The sequence below is a fragment of the Vigna unguiculata genome, chromosome 3 (genome assembly GCF_004118075.2).
Source record: "Vigna unguiculata cultivar IT97K-499-35 chromosome 3, ASM411807v1, whole genome shotgun sequence".
Taxonomy (NCBI): domain Eukaryota; kingdom Viridiplantae; phylum Streptophyta; class Magnoliopsida; order Fabales; family Fabaceae; genus Vigna; species Vigna unguiculata.
In genome coordinates this window covers 55,729,798-55,742,253 of record NC_040281.1, presented here as the reverse complement: position 1 = coordinate 55,742,253, position 12,456 = coordinate 55,729,798, and the positions used below count along the sequence as shown (strand labels likewise).

General features: G+C 26.5%; 1 protein-coding gene across 1 annotated transcript; it reads left to right on the top strand.

Annotated features, from left to right (window-relative positions):
• The first annotated feature begins 6,099 nt into the window (after positions 1-6,099).
• LOC114179729 (ethylene-responsive transcription factor WIN1-like) lies at positions 6,100-7,631 on the top strand. Its single transcript, XM_028066153.1, has 2 exons — positions 6,100-6,574; positions 6,665-7,631. Exons 1-2 carry the CDS (start codon positions 6,495-6,497, stop codon positions 7,287-7,289), a joined length of 705 nt encoding a protein of 234 aa, XP_027921954.1. The 5' UTR covers positions 6,100-6,494; the 3' UTR covers positions 7,290-7,631.
• Positions 7,632-12,456: the final 4,825 nt, after the last annotated feature.

The window sequence follows — 12,456 nt, the reverse complement described above, 5'->3', positions numbered from 1 at the left end:
ATCTTTATCAGCAGAGACCAAGAACCTCTCAACAAATACTTAAGTCCATCACAATGTTCATTGAATAATTAAATCCATCATAGACTGTTCATTAGAAACTCAATGTCTATTATCCATAATTTAATAAGAATCGTGCAATATCAATAATATTAACAAATAATTTAATTTATTGATTAATGATAATCCATAATAATAACAAAATAGAGAATAACAATTTTATATAATAAAATTATATAAAATACGGCCTCATATATCTTTGGGTAATCTTGTAAGTGTGTGTATAATAAGAATTAGAGTACCCAAAATACTCTATTATATATATATATATATATATATATATATATATATATATATATATATATATATATATAAACATATTTTTGCAAAACAAAATCTTTTCATTCAAACAATAATTTACTGTGTGTGTGTGTTTTATTTTTTTTAATGAAAAATGCAATAAAGTGACGTGTAAATGGTTGTAGAACTTGATACAGTGATACTCGATTGGCTGCTCAAAATGGTAAAGGTTATGGCAACAGTTCATCCATGAATATGTGGGCATTTTGAATCAAGAGCCCGAGAATTGTATAAAAGGATAAGAAAAAACAAAAAGAGAAGAAAATACATCGTTTTTTGAGCCGTCAAAGTACACTTTTGTATCTTGTATTAAATATTTTCAAAGAACAGAAAATTTGGTAGAGGTAAAAAAATGGTTAATTTATGTAAATGGTCGATTTTTTTTTTAAAATTTACGTAATGGGCCTGTGTTTTAAAATTTATAAAATTAGATAATGTCGTAAGATGAATGTCAATTTTAATATTTATGTTAAAATTTAAGTTATATGATGACTTTTATTTTATTTTTAAGTCTTCACATTAATGATGATTATATATATATATATATATATATATATATATATATTATTTCAACTAAAACTGTATTAGGGAATGACAAATTTTTATCTTCGGTTTCAGACATTTCAATAATAATGAAAAATTGAGATGTATTATATACAAATTGTTTGTAATTAAATTTTATTCACCTTCTAAATAATTAATTTTGATAAAAAAAATTAAAATACTATATATTTTAATTTTAATAAAATAATTAAATATCTTATAAGATAAAATTTTATTTTAACATTTATTTTATGTTTAATCATATTTTGGGTTCATGGTAAATTTGAAAACTTTCACTTATTCTCTAATAATTTTTTGTGTTCTGGTGAGTCTAATAAAGTTTCACATTTTCAGGATGGGTTGTAAAGCAACATTGCTAGGATTTTATTTTTCCAAAAGACCAGAAAAGTGAAATTTTGCAAGAATGTGAATAAGGAGGGTTTGATGGAAAAGTAATTTTCAAAGTGATAGGTGTCTATGACATGAACAAAAAGGAACCTCTTATCAATGAAAGATTCTTTTGGTGGAAGAGTAATTAAATTAGTTGTCCAAGACCCATTAAAAATTATAGGTTAAAGATGAAAGTCTTTTTTGCCTAATTTTTATTACTTTATCATCTGACTTGTATGTGATGTTTTGTTTGGAGGTTTCATTTCATACCTTATTTAGTTGTTGTCTAGTTTTGTATTTGAGTTGTTCTATGTGTTTTTGAGGAAGATGTTTGACAGTAGTAAGGATCACAGTTTAAATTTTTTTTCTAGAACTCTGTCTCCTTCCTTGATCCTGATGAGGTACGTCTATGTTGATTTGAGTTCCGTTGTTTGTTGATTTTTGTTCATTTGATTTCATGTAATCATCGTTTGTGATGCTTAATGTAATGACAACCATTGTTGGTTGAATGTTTATTGTAACTGTAATTTCTGGAAGTTGACATTTTATAGATGATTTTTTTTTTGCATGTTTATATAGTTATATATTGGCAGTTGTTTCTCGCTGGATATAATGCTAGAGTTTATGTTCTCTGTTGAATATCGAGTTTAGGGAATTCATTTTTTATGATAGAAAATTTAGAACTTCAGACGAGATTTTAATTTTTTATGATTTGAATTATGATGTTTATTATGTCACAATCTTGTTCTTTGGAGATTGCTACTTTGAGATGAGGGTGTTTTACTTGAATTGAGTTGAATTTGATTATCCTAATATAGGAGATATAAGGTTTGCACTTCAACCTATGTTCTCTTCAAGATTTTTTTAATCTTTCAGGGTGGACTTTTCTCCTTTTCTCCATACCAAGTGAACTTTATTATTATTTGATAAACATATTATATAATATTGTGTTGATATATGTTGACATGACTTGATCGTATTGGATAATACGTTTCAAAATTTCTTGGAGGAGCACATTGTATTTGGTAAAACAATTGAATTGTACGATCCTCTTTCGATGAAATTTGAGGTTCAATTGGGTAAAATAGAAAATGATAATCTAGTATTTTTTAGTGTTGAAATTCTTATATGTTGATTGATATGATTGATCTTATTTTAGTAAAATATTAAAAAAATTAGTAAAAAAAACCATTAACCGAATCGAAGTTGGCAAGATTAAAAAAAATTATAAAAATAAAATCACTATTAAAAGAAATGTATTTTAAACGTGATTTTCTTAAATAAAATAAAATAACTTTTATTTTCTAAATTTAATTTAACTTTACATATTTAAATTTTAGTTAACCCACCACTCAAACTCAAAGTTATCTGTAAACTATATTTACTATTAAAGATATAAAAGAAGTTTTAAATTTTGCTTCATTGGATTTTGTGATATGGTTAGAGTACGGGGGCACAAAATAAAAGTCAGCGACTTAATTTTGTAACAGATTTTTTTTTTTTTTTTGTAAGAACTAGATCAGCAAACAGTGATTTTGTGGACAATCCTTCAAGCCGAAGGCTAGACTAAAATACTAGGGGGGCAAAGTTAATTTTTTTAAACTAAAATATTTATTTCAGGGGCTGCCCCTTGCAAAGATGCCCCTACACCACTTCCTGCATATATTTCAATCTATGCAATATTTATTCAAACCTCTAGGAAAATGTATTACTTTTCATAATTTGATTTTCATTTAAATAAATATTATTCACTCACTTCAATTTTATTCTTTACCGAAATAATGAATTTTGTTAATGTCATGTGGTAGGCCAACACCATGAGCTAGTAACGTAAAAATGGCATGGCATGGCATATGCTTGGGTTACTCTGAAATGGAATGGCTTTAATAATAACCATGTTTATGAACTCACTAATCAACCCATAACAGCTTTATTTGGGTAAACAGTGCAATAAAAAAAATTCAATGACAATTTTTTTCCAATTAATTTCTATTTATTGTACGTAAAGGAAAAGACAATCCCGTTAAAATTGTTATAACATTATCACGTATGGCAGCATAATTGGCCTCCATGCATTCATTACTTAACCCCCAAAAAACTTTTCAATCTCAACCCACACCTTACGTAGACACATTTATGGCAGTAGTTTTTTCTTTAATGCAATTGGCGCATTTGTCCCTTCACTTCTTCAAACAATGTTAATTAAATATATTAGCGTAGTTGTTGTACATAGATAAGTACATGAGTTGGATCTTGCATAAATTTATAATTTTCATATAAAATCTCACTCAAATAATAAAATTATTAAAAAAAAATTAATGTCTCTCTCAACATATTAAAGAAATTGAGCATTATATATAAAGCATTGTCATATCATATATGTTTTCATTTTGTTAAACAACAATGCTTGATTGAAAAGGATCCTTGCCATTAGCCTTAATTTCTTTGTGTCGTGTACTTCGTTAATATCTGTTGAAAGAAATAAAATAAGAAATTAGGCTAATAATAAGTGAATGATATGAAAATAGAAAAATATTAGAAGGTTCACATGTGTGTATTTAATTCATAATTGCACTAGATCACGTCCAATCTCATAAAGTGTGTGCATAATAGATATCATCATATAAGCCGCACTCTTCTCTTTCTTTACTGTGTTTTATTATGTAGTATTAGGGATGCATAGCATTCAAATTAGTGTAACTTTTAATTAACTCAATTAAATTTAAATTGTATAGAGTCGAGTTAGACTGAATTTGTCTTTTCTATTCAACAATTTAATTCAATCTAAATTCAATTATAATTAAGTTAGATTAGTTCAAACAATATTACTTGAAATACAAACATACACAGTGATCTATTGAAAACAAGAAATTTAAAACAATAATAATAACCATATATTGCAATTTACCAATAAAAAATATCATATTTAGTATAAAAAAATTACTAATACCATTTATAAAATACTATTTACATTGTTAAGGATAAACTAATTAATCTTTCACAATAATATAAAAGTATTAGATAATTCTTTTATTAAATTTTTTTTATACAATAATTGAAATATGATGGTCAAAACATTAACATATTTATATACATGTCTCATACTAATATTAATAAGAGTATATTTCAACAAAATCAAACGATACAATAGTTGTTCTAGTACACTTGATAGTTTCATATTGTTTAGAAATTGAGGTCAATAGTAGTTCAAATTTATTTTCCTCCTTCAATTCTCTGAGCTGTTTTTCAATGATGATAGTTTGACGAAGTTCCAGACTTTAAAACAAACAATATATCAAATGCGGTGATTGACCATAATAATATAACTCAACAAATTTGAGATTGAAACATTGATGTCATATGTAGAAAACAAAAACGATTACCTTTTAGCCCTCCGTTGAAAGCTTATATTAAACCTTCCCTAATCCTCGATGGGGTCTTGTTCTAGTACGAACTTCAATCAATAGTTATTAAAAAAATATGTAACACAATTAACTTTATTTTTATTAATAAAATTAATCCTTAACGATAATCACATTATTGAATTTAATTCTTAATTGAAAACAACAGTCAAAACACATTTTTCAATGATTAAACTCATTATATATCTAAAACAATATCAGCGACACTTATCAAACAATACTAAAATGAAAAAATATATATCACTTGTGATACTTTGTACTTTGTTTCTCTTCTCATTTTGAGCACATAAATAAAAGGAACCATACTTTTCATTCGTAGAAGAAAGAAAAAATAACCAAGTTAATTCCAACAATCTCTCACATCAATATTAAGAGAAAACAATAATATCACAATTATTCAACAATATGATGATTAATATTGTTTTACAACAATGTATAGAAACGAGTGCACAGAAGCTACAGTTGCAATTTTATATTATTTGAAAAAGCCTACAAACTTATATTTTCTTTTTTTTTAGCTTTTGTAAGTTGGGACAAAACAACCCTGTAATATCTTTATCGTGTTTTATTTTTTAAATTCACCGTGTTTAAAAAATATTAAAACAGTATAATTAGAAATGTAGGTAACTTTATAATAAATTTTTTGTTAACATATATAGGACTTTTTAAGAATTTTTTTCTAAAGAAGAATTAACCATAATTTAAGTGTTTAGGGTGTATTAAGATACACTTTTTCATATTATTTTTATTCATTTATAAGATTTTCACCGGAGTATTTCCAGAAGAAAAAAAAAACAAATTAACTTTGAAAACAATTAACTACGAAGTGAGTAGTGAAATAATATTTTTAATTTTATATTTATGATTTAATTGAATTGGATTCATGGGATTTGAAATTAATAAATATAAAAATGAATTTGAATTGAGTATACTAAATTAAATGAAAGTGATTGTGAATTGAATTGGACAGAGTGGTGATTGGATGCAACCTTCTTCTTCCAGGAGTGGGTGGTATTAGGAAGATCATCCAATTAGATTGGTGAAGCATAAGGGGATGAATGGCTACAACACTGGATCGGTTTTCCATTTGTGTTGTGTGCTAGCATAGGCCCGTGACCACCTGCACCCGACCCAAGCTCACCACCACTCATCACTCCCCAATAATAGCAACACCTTCTCTTGTGTCACTCTTCACGCTCTTACTTCCTCCACGTCTCCTTTACGCTTTTCTTCTCTTTTTCTTTTCTAGCTAATTCATACACAGTACAGATCTACTGTTCAAAAATAAAACCCACATTTATAAGCCAATTATGCAAAAGCTGGTTTTGAAGTTACAGATTCAATTTATTTGGAATTACCGCACTTAATCAAAGGTGCATTTTGATTTACATAACTCCGGTGAATGTCACCTTTAACACTTGGGTTAACTGTGTACTGTTTAGGCCGCAAGTACAGTGTGCACACACCATGTGCCGTAGAAAGAGAAAACATGAAGAAATTAAGTAGCTAGTGCAGCGACTTCACGAGTCGCAACCAAGTCAAGCACAAACATTTATTGAAGGGTGACTGCTTGAGGAAAAGATTTAGGTAAAGATGTTTAATTGTTGTACTAGAGCGGTTTAGTTAGCCGACACCAGTGTGGCTTTCTTTTCGTTGAAAACCTGCTTCCCTCCACTCCTTTTCCCCCTTTATATCCACTGCTATTTTCTGTTCCTTCTGTACTTCGCCATCACTCTTTCTCACTCTCCCACCATCATACCCCTGAACCCCAACAACACCATCATGGTACAAACAAAGAAGTTCAGAGGTGTCAGGCAGCGCCATTGGGGTTCATGGGTATCCGAAATTCGTCACCCACTTCTGTAAGTTCATTCCACTAATCATTCTTCCACATTTTTTTTTCCACAAAAACCCCAAAATCACTGTAATCTTTTATTTTCTTCGTGAAACAGTAAGAGAAGGGTGTGGCTGGGGACATTTGAAACGGCGGAAGAAGCTGCCAGAGCCTATGATCAAGCTGCTATTCTGATGAGTGGGAGAAATGCCAAGACAAATTTCCCAATAACTCAAACCCCTGAAGGTGATCCAAAGAGCATTACCAGTGAGGACACCCCCTCCTCCACCTCCAAGGATCTGGAGGAAATCCTGCATGCCAAGCTTCGAAAATGTGGTAAGGTGCCTTCACCTTCTATGACCTGCTTGCGCCTTGACACAGAGAACTCCCACATCGGAGTGTGGCAAAAGCGCGCTGGGAGACGTTCGGATTCAAATTGGGTCATGACGGTTCAGCTGGGAAAGAATGGTACCAACAATGACACTCATCAAGCTGATAATTCCACCTCTCTTTCTCTACCTTCTTCCGATCATCATAACCACCACCACCACCACCGTGAGTCTCCGTCGGGTGTGACAGGTCATCACCATCGTGAAGAAGTGGTGAGGGGAGAGATCGATGAAGAAGAGAGAATCGCCCTTCAGATGATAGAGGAACTCCTCAACGACAGAAACTGCCCTAGTCCTTCATTCAGCAACATTCAAGAAAGGGATGGTGGTGATGATGACACCTTTTTTCTTTAAGCATCTTTCCCCCACAGTGTTAAGGTATCACATGCATGTTTGATCTTCATCTTCAACGAGGGTTGCCATTATTTGGGAAATAAAAAGAAAACAAAAGTGGTATAGTTATAGGCTATATATAACCACATATCATATCTATCATAATTTATATCATATCTATTTTCATGTGTCATATTTATTATAAGTGTAGATATATATATACACATATTCATATACATGCATGCATAGGGAAATATACACATAAGAAAATAAGACAGATATGTATACTGGATTATATAATATTTTCAGAGTGCATATATAAGCGCTCCACCATCTGCTGCTTGTTTGAAATGTTCATCATTTATTTACCATTTATAATAAATATCCTTTTACTTCTCCTTATCTTAGCTTTGCTAGATTTTCATCTCATAATTTCCAAGCTTACTTTTTGGTTCTTCCCCTCATCTATCTTCACTTTACTTTTACTCTAACTCCAACAATAATCATTTAATTGTGAATATCTAATTTTCTTAATAATCTCTAAAATTTAATGCATGTTTTAAGAGTTGATGTATAATGTAAACAAAACTGATACTTTGCTCTCAATTTTTTAATGTTTAAATTTGTTCCTTTAATTTGGTTTCACTCTCAATTAATCTGTTAAATGTTGAACTAATTACAGTTTGAAAGTTATCTAAGTAACTGCTAGTATACATTTTTTAGTATTATTGGTTTTATTAAAATTAATCCTTTTAAATTAATCAATACATTTCAAAATTTATTTTTGTTAAGGAATTAGTTTTACTTGGGATGTATTTCACAAAATTTAACTTACAACTTAAGTGAAGTTGAACATTTACAATCTTGTTAGTTCAACTGAAAAAAATTTGATAAAATTAACTAATATAAATTCATTGATATATATACCACTTTATATATTTAATTAATATCCTTTATCTATGATCACGTCACAACTATATATATGTGCAAGCAAACAAACCTCAACAGTCAACAGGTGCTCTCACAAGTTAAAGTTAGCGATGATGTGTGATAACTGCCAAAATTTATGCTCTTTCTTTATAACTGGTTTTAATAAATAAATATTTTATTCAATAGTTGAATTCATGTTTTTAATTAAATTAATTAATTTTATATTTTATTATTGTTTGAAGCAAAGTAAAATTGAGTTGTGAAGATAATTTTTTTCATTTAAATTCATCCATCTTAGAACGTCATCACCATATATGAAAATGAGAATAGAAAAAAATCTTAGGCCTGCTATAAAAATTTATTTCATGATGGATAATTTGTGAAAGTCAGATTAAGAATTAAGAATGGTAAAGTAAAGTAATTAAGAATTTTAATTTACTTTTAAAATATTCACTTATTTTTTCATATTATGATAAATTTCAACATCTGATCACATTTACTATTCTTAGATCTCGTTATATCTTATATCTATGAACAATATATTTAAATTATCTTATAAGAAAAAATTATGATTTTTTTTATCTTTCTTTATAACTTATAGGTGCTTCCATTTTGTAACCTTCTCGACTGTTATTCATTGTGACAACCAATAAAGAAAACAAACTTTGCATTTTTTTTTAAAAGAAAAAAAAACATTTTATTATAGTTAAATTAATAACCGAGGTTGAAACCTTTCTATATTAATTATAATTTTGATCGATAAAAAAATATACATGTTTTTATTATATAAGTTCAAAGCCTGATAATAAAAATATAAATATTATATCGATTTCATGATCGAGTTTTAGAATTCATAAAATAACTTATGTAAAAATCTTTTATTGTCGTAGTTTTGTTTTTGTATGTATTTTCTTTGGTGTTCAAAAATAGTTAAAAATAACGGTTTTTATACTTTATTAACATTTTATATTATCCTTCTACTTTTTTTTATATAGCTATATTTATTTATACATGTGATTTTTTTAAGCTATAAGTGGGTCAATGGATACTGCTTTTAATATTTTTTTTGCACTATATTTAGTATCAGTACTGATTATCAATTAGCCTTTACTTTTCTTGTTTTTAATCCAAATTTAATTCATATTATTTCATTTTGAGATGAGACTATAAGTGGTATAATGTCTAAATATTTTAAACTTTTTGTAAATAATTATAAAATATATCTCTCATTTGACTCCACCTCACACGCAAGTATATATGTCAATGAATGTCGGTCTCTTTAACATTTACGAAATCATTTGTATCATAAATTTAGATAATATAAAATATTTGACTTAAAATATGTTTTTTTTTTCTCTTATACTACTCTGTTTCGTCCAAGTCTAAGAATTTTACACATAAATTAGTGATGATAATAAAAGGTCTTAAAATATAAATTTCAACATAAATTTAAAAAAATTTAATTGAATATTTAAAATTGTATAATTTATTGAGTACTTGATAAATTTAATTTTTCAATTAAGTTTCTTTAGTTAATTTTTTATGTTAATCAGATAACGTGGTAGTTAAGTTTTGACTTAGTTATTATCTTATTAGGTCACATCATTTTATTTTAAAATTTTATAATCTATAATTTTATAATTTATGATTTTATATTTTTTAAAATTTAAATTTTATGAATTTATAAATTTATAATTGTATCATTTTAATTTTTATAATTTTATAATTATAAATTGATGATTTTTTCATTTGAATTACAAATTGAAAGTGTGTCATAACTATATATTTCATTTTAAAAAATATAACGCTATAAAAACTCAAAATCATTTATAGAGTCTTCAAAACTAAGAACACTTACACACATATAAGACATTGTAGAACAAAAATGTAGTTAGGATTGTATGCGAAGGTCGTGAAAGATATTTGATAACGAAACTCTGAAGATTTGAAATTACAAAAATATATCGTATAGTCATAGGATAACGAGACTTGAGTTTATGTTGTTATATTCGATAGGATGAAATATGGAATTATGATATATTTTTAATTTTTAATTAAAATATTAAAATCATAATTTTTTAATTATACATTTTTTAATTAAAATAGAAAATTTTAAAAATAAAAAGTTAAAAAGTTAAAAAATTATAAATTATAAAAACATAAATTTTAAAATTTAAAATTTTAAAATAATAAATAATAAAATGACTTGTGTCAACAACTAAATAAGGTGAGATGACAAAATAATAATCATGTTGATTAGCGAGTTAACAATACTATCATCAATTAACAATACCATCACTTAGTTAGAAAAAAATTAATACTAAAACTCAATTCAAAAAGATTAAATTTATTGAATATTCAATAGAATACAAAAACATATCAAGACTCTATTCAAAGTTTACAAATTTATTAGAAACTTAAAATATAATTAAACCTAATAAATATATATTTTTTAATATATACACTTTTACTACAATAACCTTATTTTATAATTAAATGCATAATTTTGACTCTAATTATTTATTTATTAATTAATTATTGAGGTCAAAATAACAAATTAAATAATAATAATAATAATAATAATAATAATAATAATAATGCATTGTAAACTGAGAAAATTATTTATAATCACTACTAAAAATTCTCATATTACATGAGAATTTTTTTGCAAATTTGTTAAAAAAATTTGTAAGAAAAGACTTTTTCCTGCTATTTTTTTCTAAGAATTTTAATTGGCAGGTAATTTCTTCGTGGATAATTATTTCCTACAAAATTATAAAATTCGCAAGTATTTCCTACAAAATTTGTTGTGAAAAGTGTTTTATACAAAATATTTTGCAAAAAAATTGGCAGCAATTTCCTACAATTTTTTTTTCATAACAAAATTTACAAGTGTTTCATACAAAAAAAAATTGAAAACAAAATTGGTAGGAAATATGAGTTTTTGTAATAGTAAATGAATAACGAACGTTCACATGTAGACAATTTGGGACAGAAGTAATAATGAATGACTTAATTTGTTTTTTTTTTCTCAACAATATCCTTTAAATATTTTTATTTCACTTCTTAAACTGTATCCAAACAAAAATTGAAATAATTTTTAACATGAAATTTTCAAAAACAAAAAAAAAAATCACTTTGAAATCAAATTTCTGTCTATTATTAGAGACGAAAACATATTTGAGCGTCAAAATATTTATATTTTGTATTCTTTTTCCTTCATTTACTTTATTTAACTATGTATTAGTACTTTGTTATTTAAAAAAAGTTTGCTAACAAAACAAAATAAATTCATCTTTCATTTACCGAAATAACCCAAATTCTTTCCATTTCTCTCTTTTTCTTCTTTTTGTTTCATTATCCTTCATAAAAAACTACTTTGTATTATATTTTTGTATTTCATTGTGTAATTATCACATTGTAATATGAAATAAAAGAAAAAGATAAATTAATGATTTTTTTTTTTGTGAAATAAGAATTACAAGAGAAAGTCAATAATTGAAATAATAACGTAATACATTTGAGATAAAATAAACAATAGAACACTTTCAAAACTGGTTGTTGATATTAATGGCTTCATTTTTTTTATCTTCATGCTATTTTGATTCATTCAAAAGGCCAATTGAATCAACTCAAAGTAACATATGTTTCTTTTTAAAATACAGCAATAGTTAAAAACTTTGTATAAATAAAATTAATAAAAGAGAAATCAAGAAGAATGCTAAAATTGGATTAAAGAAAAAAATCTAAATGTTTCAGCACAAACTTAAAATTCAAGAAACAAAATATACATTTAATAATATTAATTAATTAAATTTTGATACTAGCACGACAAATACATGTTGAAATGTTAATAAATATCTAGAGAATGGTTAATTTAGGCACACAAAAAAAATGCATGAAACAATATTTCATTTATAATACGCAAAAGAATTGAATCAGGTGTTGCGTTGGAAAAGGAAAATTGAAAATGTAATAAAGTTTGGTTTTGCATGAGAAAGGCAATAATGAGTTAGGAAGAGGATAAGTAGCTGAGCTAAAAAAACTGAGAGTGTAGTTACATATAATTGCTGTCTTTCTCTCTTTGGTTTGTTGCCACATGACAATAATTTAACTCATTAAATATGCTTTGAAATTACTACCATAGCCACCGTACCTTCCGTTACTTTTCTGTCGACATATTCACGTGCTAACGTTATAACCTTTGAATTATTGGGATTTAATTAACACGCAAAACCTATATCTATAATAATGCTCA

Excerpts from the sequence above, each read along its gene's own strand:
- LOC114179729 (XM_028066153.1), top strand. The coding sequence starts at position 6,495 with ATGGTACAAACAAAGAAGTTCAGAGGTGTCAGGCAGCGCCATTGGGGT. Across the intron at positions 6,575-6,664 it reads GAAATTCGTCACCCACTTCT|TAAGAGAAGGGTGTGGCTGG; the intron begins GTAAGTTCATTC and ends TTCGTGAAACAG.